General features: G+C 39.5%; 1 protein-coding gene across 1 annotated transcript; it reads right to left on the bottom strand.

Moving 5' to 3' along the window:
• Positions 1-340: 340 nt before the first annotated feature.
• On the bottom strand, positions 341-25,345 carry LOC137273945 (WD repeat-containing protein 17-like). The gene is made up of 27 exons (XM_067806860.1): positions 25,247-25,345; positions 20,935-21,100; positions 17,759-18,170; positions 17,204-17,455; positions 16,404-16,708; positions 15,714-15,827; positions 14,688-14,834; positions 14,197-14,279; positions 13,158-13,244; positions 12,222-12,310; positions 11,654-11,729; positions 11,169-11,371; positions 10,900-11,049; positions 10,550-10,680; positions 9,977-10,102; positions 9,303-9,458; positions 8,953-9,017; positions 8,308-8,538; positions 7,679-7,778; positions 6,742-6,878; positions 5,408-5,519; positions 4,784-4,925; positions 4,566-4,668; positions 4,259-4,360; positions 3,443-3,553; positions 2,727-2,880; positions 341-1,415 (listed from the first exon to the last, which is right to left on the bottom strand). The coding sequence occupies exons 2-27, from the start codon at positions 21,049-21,051 to the stop codon at positions 1,296-1,298; spliced, it is 3,825 nt and encodes a 1,274-aa protein (XP_067662961.1). The 5' UTR covers positions 21,052-21,100; positions 25,247-25,345; the 3' UTR covers positions 341-1,295.
• Positions 25,346-25,352: the final 7 nt, after the last annotated feature.

The following is a 25,352-nucleotide window of genomic DNA, read 5'->3' as shown; positions in this document are numbered from 1 at the left end:
ACTAAGCGAACCAAAAACGTCCGAACAGACGAACGCTAGAAGTAAAAGTGATTTTTGGATTGTTCGCGCTTGCGCGAGTGGGGAGATCACGTCACTTCCGTGACTACATTCGTAGATTACATGAGGTAGCCATCTAGGGAATGGCGAATCAACGACTGTCTGATCTCTTCTAGCGAAGCTTGAGGTAATATGCATAAGACCTATGGTAAGGTAAGTTAAAAATTTAATAAATGGAGCATGCTGTCTGTCAGCATGTTTATTCACCTTGCCCAAATCATACACCTTTAATTGTTCAGGGCTACTGAAGAATACAAACGTCATGGATAACACAGTCTCAGACTTCAGACAGATGAGCTTTAATAGGTGTATAGAATCATCAGTGACCCTTTCAATGTTCAAATGAAACACAATGGAGACAGTTATGTTACACATTTGTAGTTATCAACACAAACAGTCAGATCTTTTCTCAATGTATAACATGTAACAACTTCATAGTAATTTTTTCAAGCAAAAAGTTTGGACGGACATGTAAATCACAGAACAACAATGTATGCATGAACAAAATCATTCAACATTTCTTATACTTCGGGTGACACTTTATCAGTAGAGTACAGATTCTTGTATTTGGGTTTGAGTCCTATCCAGGATTCAAGCCTTAACAATCAGAATGAGATACCAAATCACCAGTTTGAACAACATGGCACTTTAAAAGGAACCTCACCTAAAATACCCTCACACACTTTGACTTGGTTAACTGGACACCACACAAGAAAAGATCAAATCTGAACAACTTTGATTTAGTTTTTTATCACATTCTCTTATCTTGGAAGTTCCAGCTATCACAAAGGATAATCATAATCTGGCATCATAGCGTTCCTGACGAGCCACTTTAGTTCCCCAACACAAGCTCAATCAAACATCAGGTCTATCTCCTGAGTACATAGCAGAGGCTCCATTTAATTTCATTTTCAAAACTTTTGTATGATATTCTATGTCGGCAGTTAAAGTACAAAAGCAACGTAACACCTGCATTAACAGAAACAACTGTACAGAAAAACATTATGCATGATTTGGCATATATGTGTAGAACTCAAATAAGTACATGCAAAGTAAGAAAAAATTTCATACTATTGTTCAGGGCCCAGATTTCGAAGCTCTCATAGCACTAAGATAGTGGTAAGAGGCACACATTAACATTAACTTACGCTAGCGCTAGAGAGCTTTGATAATCTAGGCCCTGAACATTTGTTCCACATGAAGCTATCAACACACTGTATGCTGACTTGGTGATGTTCTCAGAAAGGGTTAATCCTCATCCCTGATCCAAGAGGTGAGAAGGGGTTAACTTTGGCCCACATCAGTGCTTCATTCACCGACAGTGCTGACTGCCCATCTTCCAAGAAGAAGGCTAGACCCTGAAAAACAACACAGTCTGTTTCACAAAACAAAATGAGATCGTCTGGAGACATTTTACATGTTTAGGTAAACAATCATGTTAAAGTAAACAATAGGCTGCATATTGGCTACAGAATGTATTGAGATATATATTTAATGATACAGGTACCTGTACTACAATGTGTTCGGAGGAAAATATTTGACAGACATTGACAATGACTGCACATGCAGATCTTATTTTCTACATGCTTAGTAAATATTGTTCACTGCAGTCAGTCTGTTTGGCTCAAAAGTGGATGACGAATATTGTAATCTAACTCAAACCCTAATAATCAGTGTTTCACTGAGTATTATATGTTTATTAGTTTTCAAGTTGGATTGCAATTCATTCATCCGCTTTAGAGCCAAATGCACTATAGTCACTGATACAGGGAAAATATTAATATGAGAGAGAAGAAAACATCACACAAACAATTCTAAGCTGAATTAGGGTTAAACAACAACATATTCTACGTTACCCAACAAATTATGAATGCTGAACTGTAAGACTTCACTTGGTACTTCATTTTAATGATTCTTTATCTCAAATAACTGACTCGCATATGATGTACAGAAATTTCCTATGTTGCATGTCAATCATGGAAGGGAGAATGGCCCGTCAGGTTCATGGAACATAAACAAACATGGAGGGTACATCAACCCACAGGCACTCAGGGACCATTGAACAACGCATTTATCATGCTGAACACCTCTATGTTATTTCTGAATTAATTCAAGCACCCATTAAAAACTTTTTGTATTCATTGCCAGATTTTGCAGACAAGAAACACATATTTAGAGTAGTCTCTCCTCCACTGATTTGCATTCTGCAAACATTGGTAATTTCCATTCATCATACATGGTTCAATGTTATTAGAGATAAAGAATTACTAACACAAAGCACCAAATGAATTCAGCCTTCCTAGCAGGGTACATTGAAATGTTACTTGCTTATAAGTAGGGTACACTGAAAATATTTAAAGAGCACTCAGCCAATCAGAAAAGGACATTTATGTGTGAGGTAAATAAAACTGTAAGCAAATGGCCTGGCACACAGCTTCTCCTTAAACAGAATCAAATAGTCTTGATGCTGTAAACTGAAAGGTATCAACCAGTGTAATGTCTTAAGGGCCTGTATTACCTCTCCTTGGGGTCATAACCTTAAAGAACACCTGTGAACAGCTCAAAGAATAACACACAGTGGATATTGGGGGAACCATGGAACAAGAATCAAATGCTGGAGAACCATTATGGACAATGGCTGTATTGCACATGGTGACAGCTGCACTAACCTGTACCCTTTGTCCGGTGAGACATGAGATGTGCACATCAGAGTGAGATGGAAGCTGAGAGCTTGCAACACAGTCAGGGCCAGATTCTATCACATACATTTCACTGCCAACACGTCTCATCAACAACTCATATGCACCCTGAGCATTTACGTCTCTGTCAAAATAGACAATATCAAATATGATAAAATAGAAACTAAAGCGAGTCTAATGATATCAACAGGAACACTGATGTACATCGTGAGTGCCCTTGTGAATTTGTCATTACTTTAAGCACACCAAGGAGCAAGCATACACATCGTGTAATTCACAATAAATAAGTTGACACCCATACAAATCTTGCTTTTCTTGCTGATAATTGTAGTCCATTTCCCAAAGATCCCAATTCAAAGGCAAGAACCTTCAGTTCATGAACGTTTGGAGATCTGTCTATTAGACAACTGAAGACTTCAGAAATGGTGTAAAACTTTATCTAAAACTTTGAGAAAGCTAATTTAATGTATATGTGACTTAATGTATTCGTAATTGTAATGTGATGAATATGTAAGTCATGATCACTGCTAGCAACACTGTAATGTAAAGTAACGTATATGCATATTAATGATAAGATAGCTACCAAGTGTGAGCTAATTCTGTGAACATATACTTTCATGTATTTTGGTAATACATGATCAGGATGAGCCAGGATTACAGTGCTAGCAATTACACAGGCCCTCTACCTGAGGTCAGTTTGTCCAGTACCACACTGAGCATCTTTCCATGTCTGTAGTGCCGAGGTCAAGTCAGCCTCTGTAAAGGGGAGGTCCAACCTTTCCTTGGACATCAGATCTCTGTCGGATAAATACATACAATCAAGTCACTTAAACGACCTCCATTTATCCAACAATCAGCTTTATCCAACGCTTTTGAGGGTAACAAACTGAATAAAGGTAATTTAGTCTCAATTATTGGTCCAACATCCTCGTTAATCCAACAATTTGCTGTGCAACAGATGATGTCAGATAAACGAGACTGTATCTTGAATCCAACACGGAATGTTGCTAACCAATATATGACCCAAATTTGAAGTTTATCCTTAAAACCAAGATTATTACAGTTATGTCTTGGCTGTAATGTCAGAAGATGCAGAGCCAGAGCAGCTAACAGGCTGCTGATTGCTATTTACATAACCAGGGATTCAAACCCAGAACCAGATCCTGACATAGATGACTGAACCACCTGAGCAGACTGCAGTGCCTCTTACCACCAGGCTGCCACCCAATTCCTCTGTCACTAGGAAAGGACACCTGGGTCAGAACTGGTCGTCAGCAACCCATGTTTGTCATATAATAGGTGACTACTGGGGTTGGGTGGTCAGGCTCGCTGACTGGGTGGACACATCATTGTATCCAAACTATGGCATTGAGGCACGTGCTGCTGATGCCAGGATTGTCTGGTCCAGACTCTGTTATTTATAGACCACCACCATAAAGCTGGAACATTGCTGACTGTGGTGCTAAACATCCAGGCCACCACCCAGTGAAAGGTTTACTCACATAGCATGAGAGAACAGAGCTGAAACAATGGGGGTGTACTTCCTCCTAATGGCAACCAACCCACCAATGTAAGCACTGTAGACAAGTAGCTCAAGTCGCTTCCTGAAACATATGTTACTTGATGAATCAAAAATGGAGATCATCAATAGGAATCAGCTATTTTTTTCTTTTTGACAATGCAGCATCAAAGGTGACAATAACTTGGTCACATAATTTTACAGGTCTAGCTTTTATCACATTTATTGCTTAGCGTCATTCCATCTACCCCATGACTGACATCAGCTTTGCTCTGTGAGATGGGACCTACTTTTCACATTTCTGTTGCTGCAGTTTTTCAGTCTTCATACACCCAAGCAACTGCAGGAGGTCAAAGACGTCACTGGCTGTCCAGTCTGCTTTCCGCATACAACCTGCAACAGATAGCATTCACCATTATCCATTATGATTCCTCCCAGAGCACATCTGCTGTAAAACACTAGCCATACATCGACTATCTCTGTTAACCTTATACCACACAGTACTCACTTCTGATATGTCCTAGACCCACATCTAATCCAGCTTCTGGTGTGGTGGACATAAGATAGTACTTGACACAGTTAAAAAAGTCAATCTTGGTTTTCAGTTTCTCAGCCTCCCTCAGACAGCCATCCATTGTGGGGAAACCAGCCTACAGAAGAGGAGCATGTGGTGTGTATATAAACCTATATTATCCTAGCTCAGTGTAAGAAGGTTTTTGTCTGATTGAGTCATGTCACCTTTAAAAACATTACCATGTATGCATGGTGGTATGTTGCCAAAGTGGGGTATAAATTTTTGCATGGGGTAAAGCATTCATTCAGATCATTCATACACCCTTTGCACCCTATGCATCTATGGCAGTCAGTGAACCATGAATAAGTGGTTCACACAAAATAGTTGGTTCATTATACATAATCCAGAATTGCCTAGTCATGCAGCAATACAACCCTTTAAAAAGGCTTCTTTGGCATCCAAGTTCATTATTTGATTGAAATTCTGAGGAAACTTTAAGAATAAAGAGAATATATATATAATCGATTTGTAGCACTGCAGATAATGAACTTAAAGTGTTGGTCTTAATCAAGTATTTCCCTGTGAAAATGTAACAACGTTTCTGTACTGTTAACTCACAGCTTTGTGTAATAAGTTGATCTCATCCATACTGGCTGCACAGCGAGCGCACAGCTTCGCCAACAGCAGGTCACTATCTGGAAGAGTCTTCAACAGCTCCACACCAAGATCCCTAGCAAGGTAAGTCCAGTCTTAATGCCAATACATACTTCCTACAACTGAATGGTTGCTTATGAGAAGGGATCTAATATAACGTGTATACACTCTTCATCTTGACAGTTTTAAATGAACAGGTACCACTGGAGATACCACAAGGAATTTTCAGTTCTGACCAATACCTGGCATGTGTACAACATACCACATGTCTCCCCTTTCAAATCACTTCAGTGAACATTATCGTATGAATTACTTGTCCATACCCATTGCGATACTAAACAAAGCAGATACACTGCCAACTACAGCCGATACAATTCACTTGTGAATTTGGTGAATCTAACAGTATCCCTTCACAAATTCAGTTTGTTAATTTATGATTACTTGAATGAATCAAACATTCATGATTTTATAAAAAGTTGTTTCTACTGAATTTTAGGTATATTCATCATAGTGAGACATGCAAAAGAAAAATATCCAAGCCAGGAATATAGTGAACACTCTTACATATTCAAGTAGACAGTAGTCTGGTATATTAACTTTGTCAACATGATCAAAACATGCCAAAGAAAATATTTTGGTATTGTTTCACTACATATTATAGATAATATATCAACTAATAACTTGTTAAACACATGATATTTGCGATTACACTTTCTCAGCAAAGTACAGACTCTAGTACTATTGTTGAGTTGAGTCCCGTCTGGGATTTGAACCCAGACCCTCAGAGTCAGGTAGCAAATTGCCAGCTATTGAGGCATCCACAAAATGGAAGTCAGCCAAGTGGTAATCTCATTTGACCACTTTCTAAATGGCATGGTATACTGCTGACTTGTTGTTGTAATTTTTACCCAATAGTTGTGGTCTGGTTGCATAATGGTTAAACCACTGGCTCCTCATGCCAGAAAAATGGGTTTGATCATTACATGGGTACAATGTGTGAAGCCCATTTCTGATGTCCCTGCTGTATTGCTTGAATATTGCTAAAATCAACAAAAAAACCACTCACTCTTACCCAACATTTGTGATATGTGTGATAGTCACCTCAACAGAGACATGTTGCAGCCCTACTGCCCGCCTAATAAATCCATGAAAAGACAATGGCAGTAAGGATCCTGACAGGGCTGTGCTGAAGTAAGCTTTCAGATACCCTTCCGTGATTACACAAACACATTACAAGGGATTCCATGACACTTGACAGGCTAACAGAGCTAATATATGTGCACATAACTTTCACCTACCATTTTCCCAGTGCCTCACATCGTCGAGAGAGGAGCTCTGTGGCTACAGAGAGGTGCTGTGGTGTTGAATGGAGGACTGTGCCCACCCCAACTGCAAGTTCTAGTTCGTTGCCTTGGATAAGTTTTGACATGGCACTCTGAAATGGGTCATAACAGAAATGTTACGTACAGAACAAGGAGATGAAGTGATCATCTGTTGGTACAAGCTATAACACTGTCAAGACTTTCTAGTGGACTAATATTTACTTGTCTGTGGATTTTTACTTAGAATTATAGTTTTTACAAATAGGAGCATATGTACACCAGGATGAAACATAAATGAGATTTCTCTGTTGCATTAAGAATAGAAATTAGTTTGCTAGCAACCATTACTAACATGGGATCCGGAAGAGGACTTAAAGGTTGGATGACTTCACAAATTCCTAAACCAACTGCCAGAGTTTGCAATATATGTGGTAAGTAGAAATGGAGTCAAGGACTATTGGCATTCTCTGCGTGGGTACATGTGGTGCAGATATATGTGTGGCTGCTTGATCTAGTCTTGAGTTATACAAATCATATTCACCCACTTTAACATCAGCAATACCCTCAAACACAGTACTGAATTTAAGCCAAGAGGAAAGCATAGTCCCAGGCATGGCAGTAGCAAGTACTATATGATCAGCTATGATTGGCTGGTTGGTTTCTTGTATTACACTGCACTCCGCAATATTCCAGCTATATGGCAGCAACCTGTAAATAACAGAGTCTGAACCAGACAATCCAGTGATCAACAGCATGAGCATATATCTACACAACTGAGATAGGATGACATTTGTCCAAAAAGTCAGCGAGTCTGATCACTGGATCCCGTTAGTCACCTCTTATGACAAGCATGGATTCCTGAAGACTAATTCTAACCCAGATCTGGTTGGATCACTCTATGATGCAACAGTACCTGGCAGTCATCCACAGCCATATGGCAGCAGGCCGCTAGGATTGGAAGACCGTTGTTGTAGTACCACTTGGCTAGCTGGGTGGTGGCATGGCGCACCAGGCTGGAACAGGAATGTTAATTCAGACATTCAACATCATACTGTATTTCTCTCAGACAATCAGTTGCTCTTCATAGAGGTCAAAATTTTAAAATGAATTAAGGAAGAACATGCTACGTATCTATCTGAGCATAATACAACTCTTAGTTTTAATGTAATATGCAGTTTAGTAGGGGAATTACTTGGGCCTAACTCATCCATGCATTAAAATTAAAATTAAAATTAAAATTAAAATTTTAAACATAATGATTTTTTACTGAGTCCTTTCCAATTAATAGCTCGTTACTCTGCTTAGTCCATTAAAGATGTAGTCAAAAGCTTCCATGAAGTGAGTGGGTGAGTTTAGTTTTAGTCGCTCTTTATGGCAAGCATGGGTTGCTGAAGGCCCATTCTAACCCATGACCTTCATGGGGCGCTTCCATGAAGAAACAGGCCCTGAGTCTGTCGAAGTTCCTGAACCTCCTAATTCTGCCGGCATATAGAATTGACTGATCATGAGAAAATGTCAGCTGAGCATCCTAACTTCTCCTACCTGAGCTGATCTTCTGAGGGTGAGTCACATCCATTGACAGCAGAGCTAGGTGCTGATGACGTCCCTACATGTTGTGGGTAGAAACCTTCGCAGGCTGCCTGGGCGGTCAGTAATGCATCAATCATCTGTCCTTGAGATGACAAGTAGTCTACAAGTGCCTCACTGTTACTGGTTGCTACCAGCAATGGGATAGCATCATCCTTCTCTTCAGACATCAGAGACTGTGCATATCTTGATAAGCAGAATGATAGAACTTAAAATAGAACTGTAATTTTTAATTAGTTTGTTGTTGACATATTCAGCAATATTCCCATAATTTAATGGGTAGACTGTAATTAACCAAACCTGGGCCAGACAATATAGTGATCAATATTGTGAGCAATGATCCAGCTTGGAACAGACAATACAGGATCAATATTGTGAACAATGATACTGCCTGAGCCAGGATAATACTATACACAGTGATCCATGTTGCCAGATTATAACAGCACCTGAGCAAGTTACCAATCCTGAAAAGTCCTTTCTATATGGTCAACGCTTGCCTTCATCTGAGGTTCCAAGGGACAAATTATAGCCCAGAATCCCTCTTCCCTCAGCGGACATATTCAGTCACAGAATGTCTCACACTAGCATGCAATGTCTCACCTTCCAGCAAGAGATTTCCAGTATGCCATGGAAACACCAGGAGCCGCAATGAGAGCCTTGTGCCACTGAAACAACAAATGTACTGGAGCTGTATATTTGACACTCATTACAGGAGATACATTTTATGTGCTTCTTAAAGACTTGTTCTTCATGACAGATGCAAAAACAAGACAAAAAGACAGTAATTTCCTTTGTAACAATTTACCGGCATCATCATTCTATATTTGCTCTGACCTTGCATGATTCGACAGTATATCTATACACAAGACAGACGTAACTCCTTGAGTTCCATTTCACATCAAAATAGATACTGACTTCCTATTGTATGTAGTTCTGTATGTTGTACTTACCTCACCCACTTCCACCATGAGCTCACAGTAGCGCTGGATGTTGCCCAGCTTGATGTGGACAGCGGCTGCCTCCCTCAGAGACTCCTCTTTGCTGGGGGCGCCGATACCACTACCATGCCGAGACATCTTCACCATCTCCAGCTCCTGGGCATCAGACTGCCAGCACAATATGTGAGTGATTGAATGGGTTTAGTTTTACACACACTCGGCAATATTCCAGCTACATGGCTGCGGTCTGTAAATATTCAAAACTGGTCCAAACAATCCAGCGATCAATAGCATGAGCATTGATCAGCGCATTTGGGAACTGACGATGTGTCAGCCAAGTACCCAATCCTGGTAGTCGCCTATTACTGACAAGCATAGTTGTCTTTTGTGGCAAGCATGGGTTGCTGAAGACCTAATCTACCCTGGACCTTCATGGGTTGCCAGCAGAAAGGGGAAGGCTGTGATTCTGACTGATTGCTTCAAATTGCCAACAAAGTTGAACTGATCCAAAGTATTTCAGAACATCGTTCTAAAGCGATTGTCTAAGTACAACATTATTTGTCTCTGGTCAAAGGAAGAAACTTGCTTTTGCACTCGTGTCCTTACATAATTAAATTCAAATAACATCATACTGGGCATGTACATCCACCCTACATCTAAGACCAAATTCATAAAGTTTAACTGACCGCCTTGTACATGGTGAGGTGTTTGCTGTGCATGATCCCTGTCTTGTATTCTGGAGACAGCAGAGTGTTGGTGGCCCCCATCACAACAGACACTAACTCCCACAAGTTGTTGGTACCGGTTGGTTGCTGAAATATCATTCTGACCTCATTCAGACTTATTCAATGTTGTTTCATGAGATCACATCAAATGTTCAACTTCATGTCTTTGTTGGCATATATGGAATATATCGTATTTTCCTGGCTCTGAACACATGGCATGTTAGGATGTCATTCAGGATCAAGACAATTTAGATTTGTTGACGTCCTATGACATGGTGATTCAGTGACTAGTAATTTGGTATTTCGAGCAAAGCACTTCAGTTTTCAGTGTCACTAATGTCTAGCATGAATTTGGACAGACATTTCTACCTTCATTTCAGATGCTAAAATTTCCCCTCAGAGGACACTTTCAAGCATCTAGAATGAACAATGAGTTCAGATTATTCAGGCAGATTCTGTTTCTCAAAATTCTTTTCTGCAATTTAACTGAAAAAAAATGATATCAACAGGTATCTGGGTATTTTTTGCACTTACAGCAAAGAACTTGGAGAAGAACTTGATCTGATTGGCTATAGCGTTCCCTGGCATGTTTTCTAAGCGCTGTCTCAGTTCCTTTGATTCCCTCCCAGACAACATGGGTGACGTTCCCAGTGACATGGCAGAGTCTGTAACAATCATCAGCACCGTACATGTAAATTACTTGTTGTTTCTTGTGTCATTCAAAGTAAAGAAACAGGGTGCAACTTCATCCAGTTATAAATATCCACAGAAACTCCCATTTTCTACACCTACATAAAGGGAGATACAATATGTGTTACAGAAGATTTATCTCCCTTGATGTGTTTTTGTTAAGGTCAGTTCTGCAATGATGCTGTTTACTTTACCTGAAACACCAACAACATCACTGATTGGCTTCCCTGCTAGTATGTGTATTTCTATTGGCTGAATGAGAGAGGTCAAGGACCAGAGTCTCACTGTGGAATCCCTTGAACAGGAAGCTAGCAAAAAAGGCCGCTCTGGATGACAAGTCAGACCTGGAACAAAAAGGATTTATATTTCAGTTGATAAGTCTGGATGCATTAGAACATGTATGTTAAGCCCATACTGGTGTTTCTGGGGAGGCTCAGATAGGTGATCACATTCACTCACTCACCATACACATCAGCTCCATGGTCCAACACTGTGTCTATACAGGCTCCATCTCGTGTGTCCCAGATCCGTATTGAATAGTCCCAGCTGCCAGAGATCAGCATGTATGGTACCTCTGTGTTCCACAGCAGACCTCGGATGGGGTCAGTGTGTCCACACAGGACACTGATACACTGCTCCTGTGTGTAGTCCCACACCCGTATTGTGCTGACACAAACATATCATAATGTTAAAGTTTTGGTGCAAATCAAGTGCAAACCAAGTTTCTGTGGATACATTAAACATAGTTCTTCAAAATATCTAGCATGTTCATTGAACACAACTCATACTTTTCTGTAAATATCCAAGATATGGTTAATATTGCAGAAAGTTTGTGAATATTATTGTAGTTGAAAATTCCAGAGGAATCACTATACGATCCAAGTAAGAAATCCTAAATTAAGACCATCATACTTGTATGTCAGGTGATATGGTGAGTAATAAACCTACCCATCATCTGATCCACTGCATAAAATCCCCTCTCTCAGTGGCGACCATCGCACATGGAACACCTTCGCTGTATGTCCTTGAAGAAAGGAACAGCAGATACATCTAAATGTACAACAAGGTCAGCAACATGTAAGACTGACACATTGACCGATTTGCATTCAGCAACAATATGGTTATATGGCAGCAATCTTTAATAATTAGCTCTGGAGCAGACAATTCAGTGATCAACAGCAGGTGGGTTGACGACTGCATTTGCGATGATATGTCAGTGAGCCAGACCATCCGATCCTGTTAGTTGCCTCTTTCGATATTATGACAAGCATGGGTTGCTGAAGACCAATTATAACCCGCATTTTCACGGGTGCAGATATTTGCATCCAGGTAAGTCACGTCTCATGTTACCTCATAATAGTGACATATGTAAACGTTATATGAAGCTGATGTTGTGAAAGGCTCTGTGTGAGTATGCGTTCTTGATCATGTGTGTGTGTGAGTCCTACTGGGTGGTGTTGAGCACCACAGATGTGATTATTCACAATGCATCAGAGTGTGAATACTGTGAGTGTACCTGTGAAGACCCGAAGTGGCTGGTCGCTGCTGGTAGCCAGGTAGTACACTCTCACACACTTGTCTTCACAACCAGTGGCCAGTATATCTCTGTAACAGCACAACCAAGGGGAACGTTAACAGATCTGAGAGCTCTAAAGATCAAATTCATATACAACAAAGATGGCTTCTTATAAAGAACTGGGTAGCCTAGTGGTTAGAGTGTTCACACATCATGCCAAAGGCACACGTTTGATTACACACATGGGTACAACATGTGAGGTCCATTTCTGGTAGCCTCCAGCCGTGATATTTCTGGAACATTACTAAAAGCGGCATAAAACCATATTCACTTACTCACTCTTATGAAGAACAAGTGGACAAGAGTTAAAGGAGAATGTCCCGATACATACACTGATCATGCTTGTGTTGTTTTAACAAAGTCAACGACTAACACACAACCCTATCACTAAGCATGTACATATGACAACAGCAAGACAATATGATTTACAGGAGAATGTTTAGATGTAACCACACATATTACTTGAAGAAAGTCACAATGCAACTAGTAAACAACCATGTCATTATTGATAAAAACTGGGCCAGTGGGGTAGCCTAGTGGCTAAAGAGTCCACACGTCACGTGGAAGACATGGGTTCAATTCTCCACATGGGTACAATGTGGGAAGCCCATTTCTGAATCATCCGCTATGAAATTGCTGGAATATTGCTAAAAGTGGTATAAAACTAAACTCACTCACTCACTTGATAAAAACAAGCTGATATAATGACTGGAGAATCCATAGATATAATTAGAACAACAACAGCAACAACAACAGCAACAACAACAACAACAACAACAACAAAACCTTAAAAAAAGACATCACATCTTCACAAAGCATGCTTGTGCCTACTTTACAGTTACTTCATTCCCAGCTCACTGAGGAGTATACACCTACTTGTTGTTAGGACTCCAGTCTCCACCAAACACAGCCCCAGGATGTCGGTATTTCTGTACCACCTGACCATCCACTTGCCGCACGATGCTGGCAACACAGACACAACATGGGTATGCAAGATGAAGATAGTCACACTGCTTTACTGTAATGCAAAGGGATTTACAGCGACCATGATGATTACAAGTAACGATCTAAACAAACAATACAGTAATGGTAGCCCACTGTTTACATGTCTGTGATGTATGAGGAAGCTAGGTGATATGTATCCAATACATTCAAAACAAAGAATTCAAACTGTTGTTTTTATCCTATCAGTTTCACTCAGGATTAATGCAGCAGTATTAAAAGTAAAAACAGAGTCAGTGGAATAAACACAGCAACCTAGTTAGACACACTAAACACTCTTTGTTACCAGACAGCTCTGTAACAGGACAAGAATTTGCACTATAAGATGGACCTCCAAAGATGTTGACCTCCAAATGATGTACTGGCTTACAGACAAATAGGGACAGACAATACTGATTACTGATTAAGGATAAGGACGATATTTATGGATGTACAACTTCTTTATTTCATGTATGTGACGTTTCGACATATAAAGTATATAACACATACAGTATTCAGGATTAATTAGGTTCATTGGAAGCCGGTAGAAGATGTGCATGGTTTCATACAGAAGAGATTAAGGATGTTGATGGGCAGCAAGTAGGAAGTGATGTACATAGGTGTTTACACAGGTGATAAAGACACTATTGGAAAGCCAGTAGTGAGGTGATGGACAGAAGGGATAATGTACAGTTACATCTTCAATTATCTTCCAATCAGCTTACATAATCCTGCATACCATCTCTGTTATCATCCTCCAACTTCTAGAAAGCCAATCAAAGAACTAATTTTGACTGCCTAAAATGAAAATTCACTTGACTCAGTCAGTGGACAATAATATTTTCTAACCTGTGATCACTAATGTATACCTGGCCATTATCATTCCTCAGCTTTCTGATGTTATGAGACATGTCTCTCTTAAGTGAAATCTTACCAATATCCATCAGCACCACAAGACATTATCCTCTTGGAGTCTTTCTGGCTCCAGCTGACTGAGTACACACTGTTCTTCCCATGCTGCCATACAACATACACTTGATTTATCATTTGCTTTGATTAATGGAAAGCAAACAAAATAACCTACCTAGACACAGGTACAGTAATTCTTCACTTTGACATGAAAGCATGAGGTCACATGATATCACCACAAACAGGTTGAGAAAATGGTGATTGGGGGATAAAGGGAGCAAGTAATTGGTTATATTTAATCCGCATCATGTCAGTATCAAGTATCATTCACTGCAAATAATCAAAACAGGAATAGGCTGAAAGAGCATCAGTCAGTTTTCGCTGATTATTCCTCATAGTATCACTCATTGGACAGTCCGGTCCAAACACAGGATCCTGCTACACAGTAGGAGTATTGGTGACTGCAGATGTAAACAACAATTACATTCTAAAACAAAGAAACAAACAGTTCATCACCTCATTGAATCTCTTGATGACCTTCCCTTTCCGGATGTTCCATATGAACACCCCATTCTTGGAAGTACACGCTGCTATACAGTCCAGGTTTCCAGGGGCCCATGATATATGATATATCACACCCTCATTACCAATGGACGAGAACACCTAGCAGACAAACACACTTAAGTCATACATGGCGCACATGTTAGAGACATTATTGTCGGCAGGGAGTAGGAGTTGAGCTTGCTTTAAAGCCGTACTCAACAGTATCCCAGTCACAAGATGTTAGCTTAAACAAGTCATAAGTAATGTAGGTCTTTGTGGAAATTTATCACTTTAGTTTTACACTGCTTTTAACAATATTCCAGAAATATCATGGTAGTTGACACCAGAAATGGGCTTTCCAAATTGCAAGCATGTGGGTAAACGAACTCTAGTCTTCGGCGTGACGAGCAAACACTTTAACCACTAGGCTACCACCCCACGGCATTAAGTGGTATAGTGCTGACAAACGTAGAAACATAATCGGAGCAAACTGTGATTGATACCTTGTGGTTGTCTTGTGTCCACAAGGTACACAACTCTGCAGAGAGGAAAGTGTGACTTTTGACTTTTACAACAGGGCCATCTGTGCCTTTGTCAGAATGTCTGAAGTTTTCATGAAAGGAATTCCTTTTCTCAAAGATGACTGGTTGTTGATGTCACAATGCCACGCATACTCAAGACATCACATACAATGATTCTGCCGCTAGTGTTACTCTCTCTTTTCTCCCAGATGCCAAAAAGGTTGGTGTTATAAGCTTTATACCTATAAATATATGCTATCAATGATGATGTATGTTACAGTATGGATTTGTCTCATAATAACCAAAAACAGTGGATTTATGCTTAGGCTGAGATGACAGAGCTGTGATTTTGATAACTGTGTCATAAAACAACATTCTTTCTCTAACACAGAACTAGAGTTGGTAATAAGATACAATATGATCCTAAGTGAAGAACATAGCCTGCACTCATAACTCTGCATGTCAACTGCTTACTCACTGCTTTCATTGTATTAATGTCCCACACTTTGATTGTTCCGTCAAAACTTGCGGTGGCCAACATGTCAGGATCATCTGGTTTAAACTTGCAGTCAAATATCGTCTCCATATGTCCCTGAAATATATTAGTACTTGCATATTCCACACAGTTAGAAGACAATGATGTGCACCAATAAGTGATTGACTGAGTTAAGTTTTACTCTGTTTTTGGCAATATTCCAGCAATATCGTGGTTGGGAACAATAGGTACAGGCAATACATGATGGGATCAAACCCATACCTTAGGCACGATGAGAAAGTGCCTACCCCATCATCCCACAACAACAGGTAAATGAGCCTTACCACATGATGATGCTAGCTGCCATGTAAACATCAAGTATGGATGGTTGAACACCAGCTTTAACCTGGATCTCTACAAAGGTTCTATATCTTAACAGTACTATATTATACATTCACTACAACTACAGATGTAACTTGATACTCTTTCTGAATATTTTGGTGAACTCTCACAGTTTTCTATTCTTAATTAAGCGAGTGAGTGAGTGAGTGAGTGAGTGAGTGAGTGAGTGAGTGGTTTTAGTTTGGCGGCAATCTGTAAATAAGTCTGAATCAGACAATCCTGCGATCAACATCATGAGCATTTTTCTACACAATTTCGAGTTATTTATGTTAAAGCCTGGCACTGACATACCTGATCTCTTAAGAAGTTCCACCTCCGCCTGCCTAGGTCATATAAGCCGACACCCCCATCCTTGAATGTACACACCAGCCTGGCCGGGGGCAGGGCAAAGTTAGACTGGGTGGTCTTGGATGGCGCCATAGCCTGACTGGTTGATGATATAAACTTTTCTCGTGATGATGAATTCTCCTCTTTTGTTTCTGTGGATGGGTTGTAGACTACCTGTAGAGCATGGAACCCTGTTTTCTTCAAGCGGACATTTTCAATTGGTGTGCTTTTTGAGACATTCCATATCCGCAATGTGCCATGGTGGGAATCTGGGAACATGATCAAGCCAAAGTTAGTGTTGGTGCTGTTGCTTTTACTCATCTACATGACATGTGATTGAAACATCATCAGCAGTCATAACTAGCAGTAATGTCATCAACTGTAGGCTAGTTTTCCTTGAAGCTTATAGCTTCTACTTATACACTGCATGTGCTCATGCCAATCTAAACATTAAGAAACAAGTCTGTGCAAAGATTTCTTTGAGGTTTAGGAACATGCAGGTGTCCCATTCTATTGTCACCAAACAAGGATGATGTTAAAGGTTTGTTCTGCTTTCCTTAAGGAACAAGCAGGTGCTCTCATATACGTCCTTCTTCAGGAACAAGCGGGTGCACTGTTCTACTTGCCCTTTCTGGGACCAAAAGGCATCCTGTTTTACTTTCCCTTGTAGTAAGATACCAGATACTTTGTTCTTCTCCCACTTCCGGGACATCCAGGTGACATGTCTACCTCCCTCTGGAGGAACATCCAAGAGTGCAACTCACCCCCTGTAAGGAACATGCCAGGTGCCCCACTGACCCAAGATAGAGTCTGAATGTGAGCTGCAGCACTAGGGAGCTGGAACATCATAATGACCACCAGGGATTGTGTGTCCACCAGCCGCACCCCATAGTGGAGGTTAGCCATCAGCAAGTACTCTGCAGACAACGGGTCCCACTCAAGTGACGTGACAGGATCCACTTCCTCTGAATCCTCCAGGTCATCAGGCCTGAACACATGCTTCCTACTTTTGGAACCTGAAAACAGATGCCACATATAATAAAAGCAGCTGCAGCAGCAACAGCAGCAGCGGAAGCAACAAAAAATAACAATGTGTATAATCATTACAAGACAAATCAACACCCTAAAGTACACTCAGAATTGCTCACATAATGCACTGGTTAGTTGTTTAGCATTCTCAACTCCCTGAGGAATATGCTTGTAAGTACTTGACAATTTCATCAAATACGTTCAAAACAGATCATGCATCCAAAACAAGCTATAAAAACCCATCAAATTGTTCTACCTTTAAACCCCAAAGGACTAGGATGAAAGTCTACCTATGTTACAAACTGATATGCTCCCATCAACATGACCAAACACCACTTTGCCAAGACTCTTGGGGTGCCACCGCAGCTGACAAACATCACTGTTGAAACTCTGTGCCTCCTTGACCACTGTCACCCCATTGTCCAACTTGTAGTTCCAGGAGTACATGGGCCCTCGGGATGAAATGAAGGAAATGATATCTGTATCATACGGACACCAGCCTACAGAGCAAGGGGCCTCTTTGGTATTTGACAACAATGATACCACTTTCTGTTCGGAAATGTTCCAGACGATGAGCTTGTGGTCAGCGCTTGAGCTGACGAAGATGTCTGGGTTGCGTGGGTTCCAACTGAAGGCTGTGATGGTCTTTTTGTGTTCTGACATAATAGACACCAGCTTGAATTCGTTGAATTGTCTGTCAAGCTGAAATATTAACACCATGAAGGTTGGTGGTCATTTAGTGTCTAAAAATCATAACTATAGTAATAACAAAACAATAATGATAATTAGAAAAATCAAGATATAGAAAATAAGGACAGAGTGGATGAGTTTACTTTTATGCCTCTTTTTGAAATATTCCAGCAATACCGTATTGGGTGAACACCAGAAATGGGCTGAACCCATTGTACAGATGTGGGGGTGAAAGCAGGCTATTTTGCATGATGAGCGAACACTACTAATACTGCAGACTCCATCATGTTTGTATATGATTACTAAAAATATATCAAGCATAAAACATATGTTATGATTTATTTTGTTGTAATTCCATATTTGGTGTCACCCTGTGCCTAAATGAGTAAATCCGCTACACAGCTAAAATATTGGCTGCACCATGTTATGCATTTTTTGTTCTTTGACATATCAAATTAATTGAAAGTGAACTTCCACGCAAAGATGAGTTGCTATACTTTATTTTCAGTACATTTTCTTCATATTCAGTGGAATCTGAAAGTGCTTTATGATCATATCATAGGATATTTATATAGCGCACACATTCATGCAACTTGTGCTTGCATCTTTTCCCCCTTGATCATCAGATAAAACCTCAACACCACATCGTATTATCATTCTCAAGTCCCTGGGGATCATGCATCTCCACTAGATGCACGGAGTCATTAAAGGCTTTCCCATCCTTGCAAGGTACCCATTCACAACTGGATGGACTGTGACAGACACATACCCACAATACTTTGTCCTAAATTACTGCATGTTGCTGTACCTACAAATAGGTGTTTGCACATATTCATGTGGCCACCATCTGGTCACGTATTTGTGGGTTCTGTTAAGTGCACAGGGTTGTGTACTGCCCACTTGGGGTAGTGACAACACCAAAAGAGTCTGCACATAAAACTGACTCCAATGTTTTTACACTTGGGCACATGTGGGCTCGACCCAGACACTTCAAGCTTACCATGCTTACTGGATCACTCACCTGGCACCTTAGACACTTGGCCCAGCATGCCCTTTATGTTCTTCATTAGTGCCTCATTCATGATCATAACTGTGACCCACTGGGATTTCAAGGAATCGGGACAAGGCTACTCACATCTTGCACCAGGAGACAAACATTATGGTTTCAAAGTATCAGGAGTGATTGTCCCTATGGTTATTGTGGAGAATTCACATTGGTACATTACAAGTGTTAAATATCACTGCATTCAGACATTTAGTGCATTCTCTATTCAGGACCTTTTTTCTATCCAAGGTCTTAAATGCTTGCACCCAGTTCTAAAAAGTCAGCTTTCTACTTTTGTCACACATTTGTCAATTACAACAGGACATCAAGCATTTGTCTTTTTTGTAATAAGGGTTGTCCCTTTAGCCAATCCAGCTACGTAATTCTAAAACACAAAGTGTGCCTCTTCTTCTTAATGCTCATACCATAAGGACTACAAGATTGTTTGTTACAAAGGTAACATATCAACAGTGTTTGTGCTTACTGAGCAGACAATGCCTATTGGTGCCAGCTACTTTCCAAATTACAAGGTGTCTCGCAAATTCAACTTGTACACTATTACCTATGACCCATCACAGTAACCTTGGCCTTGCTTAAAACGCCACAAGATTGTGTGCACAGACTGCACTGACATATATCAATTTGACCCCTGATATCAAACTGTGTGCAAACTACACAGCTGATTTATGGGTATGAGAACAGACTGTTTCATGTTTTACTTGTGATAATTGATTTCAGCCAGATACAAATGACATAAGCAGACATTACTTATGAGAAGCTCACTGCTACGCTGCACATTGTTTAACATGCTATCTAACCTTATAATTCAAGTAACCGCATTATCAATTTTTTTTATCTAAACTGGTGCAGTCTGACTCACCTACCTTGTAACTTATATACAGACTTACCTGCAGAATCTTTAACACAATGATTTATTAATATAGACTGAGCAATATCAATAGTAATGGGGAAATGATAGTTTTGGCACCATACATGTTATCTTAGTGATATCCTGATTTAAGCACACTGAGCACAACTGTTGGAGCCACAGATCAAATAATTGGTCAATCAATCAAATTCTCTTGCATCAGCGATTATCAATGGGCTCAGGAGACTAATTTAAAAATACTAATAAAAAAATAAAATTAAACATAATATCACACTTTGTAAAGTATGATTTATTTCATGTTAAAGTAGGACATCCTGACTTGAAAAACTGCAATGTAAATAATATATTCGGGTGTGTCTCAACAGGAATTGTCCTTGATCATCTTACTTGTGGTATAAATGGGTGTCTGTGTCGTTTGTACAATGTTATGTTGTGTCTTGTTATTGCTCACATGAGACTTGGGATGGCATTAACGATTACAATTGATTATTGATCGATCACTGAGCTCTGATTACCAATCTGCATAATGTGAGCGACCATCAGCACTACTGATCACCTGATTATGATGACAGGAATTGGTAATTGATAACTGGGGAGGGGATGTGAGGAAGTGGTGAGATTAAGGGAAAAAAAAGACAGACACAGCAAACAGAGAGGAGACTGCCAAAATTTATCACACGGATTCAATCTTAGGGAAAGCAGGAGGGAAACCTTATGATATTACAGCAATATCTTTGAATTATACATTATCAAAGGACTGGTCACAATCTCACATGGAGTAGCAGTTATGTAAAAGGACACACACATTTGAAGTAAGAGTGAGGGGCCCAGAGCAGACACACCTGGTAGACATATATCGCCAAAGTAGCACAGTATGCAAAACGGTCATGACTGGAGTCACAGACATCATGGTTCCAGGGCTGACAGCCCGCTGACAGCAGCCCCACCTGCTTCACCATCGTCCTGCGTTCCTGCTATGTGTACCTCCTGTTGCCTGTCACACTCATGCTGAAACCATAACGAAAGGTGGAAAGCATTGTTCACATTTGCAATGGATGTTTAGTATTTTCAGAGACTTGGTTATTGCTACTGCTACACAGTAACACATAAATGACACTGCCACTTTACCTCACGTAGAGTGCTGCAACGAATCCCTCATCAGAATAACATGACACACATGAATATTTGGGAATGAACATGAAAATTGGATAATGAATACACAAACAAATTAGCAGTTTATTCTACTCACTGAAACAATAGAATAACTTTCAAACGTGCTGACAGTAATGGTTTAACATGCAAATGACTACAGACCACATTACTGTCAAATAAAATATGTAAACTATTGATTATCATCATGAACATAATGCCCGACTTGGACAGATTCTGTTGTCATTGAATCTTGCTCTGATAAATTACACCCAAATTCAAAGGGAACACCTTTTTTGAAAAAAAACAAACCCAAAAAAACCATAAAAATTCAGTTTTAGCGAACACTGGAGAAACACTACTAACAATCTGATTTCATAAAGGGTGAGAGAGTGATTTCTCAAAATCGTAATATCCACACTGGTTTTATCACATATAAACCTTATCGTAGTTACTTGCAGTAACGTGTATGTGGACATACATGCTGCAATAGATTTCGGAACTCAAAAAGATCTTTGTTATTTAAAAATTGCAATAGTTCATGACTAATGTCACGGTTTAATCCTTTCAAGCTCAGGTCCAAACGATATTGATCAGTTAATCCCTCAGGAAACAGTTCATGTCTGTAGTTGCGCTGCTGTCATTTGTCACCAAAGTGACAAATAATCAATTTGGTTAATAGAGAAGCCTTGATTAGCAAGCCTTGATCACACGAAATCACACTAATCAATAACAAATCATGCTTAATCATGTTAATGTTATTGCACAGACATATGAAACCCAGTGAAAATATGTAATAAGTGTTGACTATCTTAATTGGTCCAAGTCAACACATATACTTCACTTCCATAAACAACATGCCACAGAATAATAACAACCCTAATTAATATCCAGGCAAACCTCAATATATTAAGTACATACAAGATGAAAATGAATATTGATTTATTCAGTAGTGACAGACCCATGATTTGATTCCTACACACTGATTTGAGATTCCTGTGCAACATTAACATGATAGAAAAATGATGTAACGCTCACAAAGAAAATATTTAAAAAATGATAAAATACCATTTTTGACACTTCAATGAGTGGGAATTGCTTTGTACAAGTTCAAAGTCAAATAAACACACTTACATGAAATGGGCATTGGTAATATCTGCATAGTTCTGTGAAAGCTTCTGTGATACACAATCTATATTTGATAATGTGTCACCAACAAGACTAATACTTACATCAGCATGATTGATTCATTGCTGAGAAAAAAAAAACTCACAGCTTTTCATTTGATCCATATCATTTCACCTAATGAAACCCAACATATAGATCACCTTGATAACATGACTCAGGAAATGCATATCTTGATCATTATAATACATAGTTGATTATAATGCACAGCCTGAAACCAAAGTCCAAATTGCAGATAATCATTTCCATCACGATTAATCAGATTATCACCTCAGGCTGTGAGGTTATTCCAAGCAAGTCTTATTGGACTACAAATCATGGAACTGGTGAACAAACTGTGATAGTCTCTAGTCATCCATTAGTTAAGCATGTGTGTTTGTGAGAGGTGCATTGCTTTTGAGGGATAGACTGGTGTCACCCCAACAAACACACAGACAGTGAAACATATTGTTTTTTTTCTCTTTGAGTGAGTGACTTGCTTTACTTTTATAAACGTCTCACTCAGCAATATTCCAGCTATACGGTGACGATCTGTACATAATCAAGTCTGGACCAGACAATAAAGTGATCAACAGCATGAGCATCGAGCTGCACAATTGGGAACCGATGACATGTGGTAACCAAGTCAGCAAGCATGATCACACGATTCTGTTAGTTGCCTTTCATGGTCGCCTTTTTTAACTGCGGCAAGCATGGGTTGCTGAAGGCCTATTCCACCCTGAATCTTCTCTCTCCATCCAAGGTTACACATTGTGAAACACACGTTTGTGTTCCCTGCTGTTACACTCACAGCATATAACTGAAAGCAACATAAAATGATAAACCCATACACTGACCATCCTTGTGATGTGCATGGGTGTTTATCTAAAAAGATTTATCATAAAGAGGCTGGATACTGTGCATTATACCATATGCGACTGGATGTGACAGTAGGAGCATGTATTAATGTTATTCAGTTAGTTTCCTTTATCTTGCTTCTAATCATATTTCATGATGTTTTGGCTACACAAGCACCTATCCTGAGATGAACCAGGGCAAGAGTTATCCCCCCTTACCAAGTTTAATTTCAGTATGCTGTTTTATTGGATATACCGTTGTTAACCTTGGGTAACATGTTTTTTTATTTATTTTTGAATATCAATCTTGTGTGAATTTACTCTAGAAAAATCATTTAATAAAAAGAATCTTGTTATTATCAAAATATTTTTTCATTGATAAATCAATATTTTGTTTAGAAATTCCTGTTTTATTTGGTGTTAATTGATGTGTCAAATCCTACATACTACCTTGAAAATTAATGTTCCTGCTTTATTTTATATCAATACTCAAACATCTTCACAAAAAAACCCCAAACATAATGAAGGCAAACAATTTGCTTTTAAGAGAACTCTTATTGACATACTACTTTTAGCAGTCGGTGCCACCAGCAGCTGTCACTTGTCAAACAAATGCTGTGGTGACTTGCTAGTTTTATTACATGATTAGATTTGGGACACATTTTTCTACAAAATGACACCAAATTTAGCAATTTCTTTACCTTTTCTTATTTAGTATGTAACCTCTTTAAACAATGTTACTTGGCAAAAAATAAAATTTGCATTAAACCCAAAGTTTGATCCTTGTATGAAGAGTTGCACAAGATCTGGATTAGATATGATACTCATCTACCTATGCATGTCATAAGAGGTGACTAACAGGACTGGGTGGTGAGTTTTATTTACTGGGTTAACCCATGTATTCATTATATTTGAATAAAGCGAAGCTAACACTGTTGATCACAGGATTGTCTGGTCCAGCCACCATACAGTTGGAATATTGTTGAGTACAACATTAAACAACAAGCAAACAAAACTATGCTGAGGACTGCATTACACATTGTTAAGGACAATGTACACGATACATTAGGGGTGGGATAGTGAACTGAATCATCAAAACACTTTCTGTTTTAATATCACTATACTTTCATATGCAAATGTAACGGTTAACATTATCATGATTATGCCTCTGCACAGCAATCCAATTCATTTCACCATTATTGCCATAATGCCAAATAAAAAATGCCTGAACGAATGCAGCTATAAGCATAACTGAGAAATGTATATGACTCTTCATTCATAAGCCTACAACCCGTGAAGGTCCCAGGGTAGAATAGGTCTTCAGCAACCCATGCTTGCCGTGAAAGGCGACTATTTGCTTGTCGTAAGAGGCGACTACCGGGATCGGGTGGTCAGGCTCGCTGACTTCGTTGACACGTCATGGGTTCCCGATTGCGCAGATTGATGCTCATGTTGTTGATAACTGGATTGTCTGATCCAGACTCGATTATTTACAGACCGCCGCCATATAGCTGTAATATTGCTGAGTGTGGCGTAAACCTAAACTCACTCACTCACTCATAAGCCTACAAGGACACCTTATACAGAATTTTGCATTTGGAGAAATAACAAAAAAATTGTAATCAATGAATTTCCATAATCATAATTATATAGTCACTTTAGATGCGAACAAATTGATGTAATGAGCTTTCACAAAGTTATAAATGAAAAATGGAAAGGTGAGTGAGCAAAGGCTTTGTTGATGGGGAAGATATACTTCGAGAGATGCACCGTCGACGTTGTCAAAAAGCAAATGAAGTTAACGGGAAAGACAAAAGATCTGTGAGTGGGGAGCATATCTAACACTAACTAACTTCGAACACTCACTGCAGAATGATGCCTCTTCTGGATAGGTTCTAACTACTGTCAGCCCATATCATCTCCTTTATGTTGGTGACATGGGCATTTTCATATTATCGCAGTAAAAACAACGAAAAATATATACCTGGCTACACACTGCTATCTGTCAACACCGAAGCATTTCATACATCAAGCAGACAAGAATAAATACACTTTCTGCTCGCAACCATTTGAGTCACGTGATCAAACAT

The sequence above is a fragment of the Haliotis asinina genome, chromosome 2 (assembly GCF_037392515.1).
Source record: "Haliotis asinina isolate JCU_RB_2024 chromosome 2, JCU_Hal_asi_v2, whole genome shotgun sequence".
Classification (NCBI taxonomy): Eukaryota; Metazoa; Mollusca; class Gastropoda; order Lepetellida; family Haliotidae; genus Haliotis; species Haliotis asinina.
This window is presented reverse-complemented; position numbering and strand designations above follow the sequence as displayed.

What these genes read in the sequence shown, in the direction of transcription:
- LOC137273945 (XM_067806860.1), bottom strand. Translation starts at nt 21,051, where the DNA reads ATGGTGAAGCAGGTGGGGCTGCTGTCAGCGGGCTGTCAGCCCTGGAAC. An exon ending in TCATGGTGGAAGTGGGTGAG is followed by an intron (nt 9,018 to 9,302) that starts GTAAGTACAACA and finishes TTGTTGTTTCAG; the next exon opens with TGGCACAAGGCTCTCATTGC. An exon ending in TGGAAATCTCTTGCTGGAAG is followed by an intron (nt 8,539 to 8,952) that starts GTGAGACATTGC and finishes CTGCTTATCAAG; the next exon opens with ATATGCACAGTCTCTGATGT.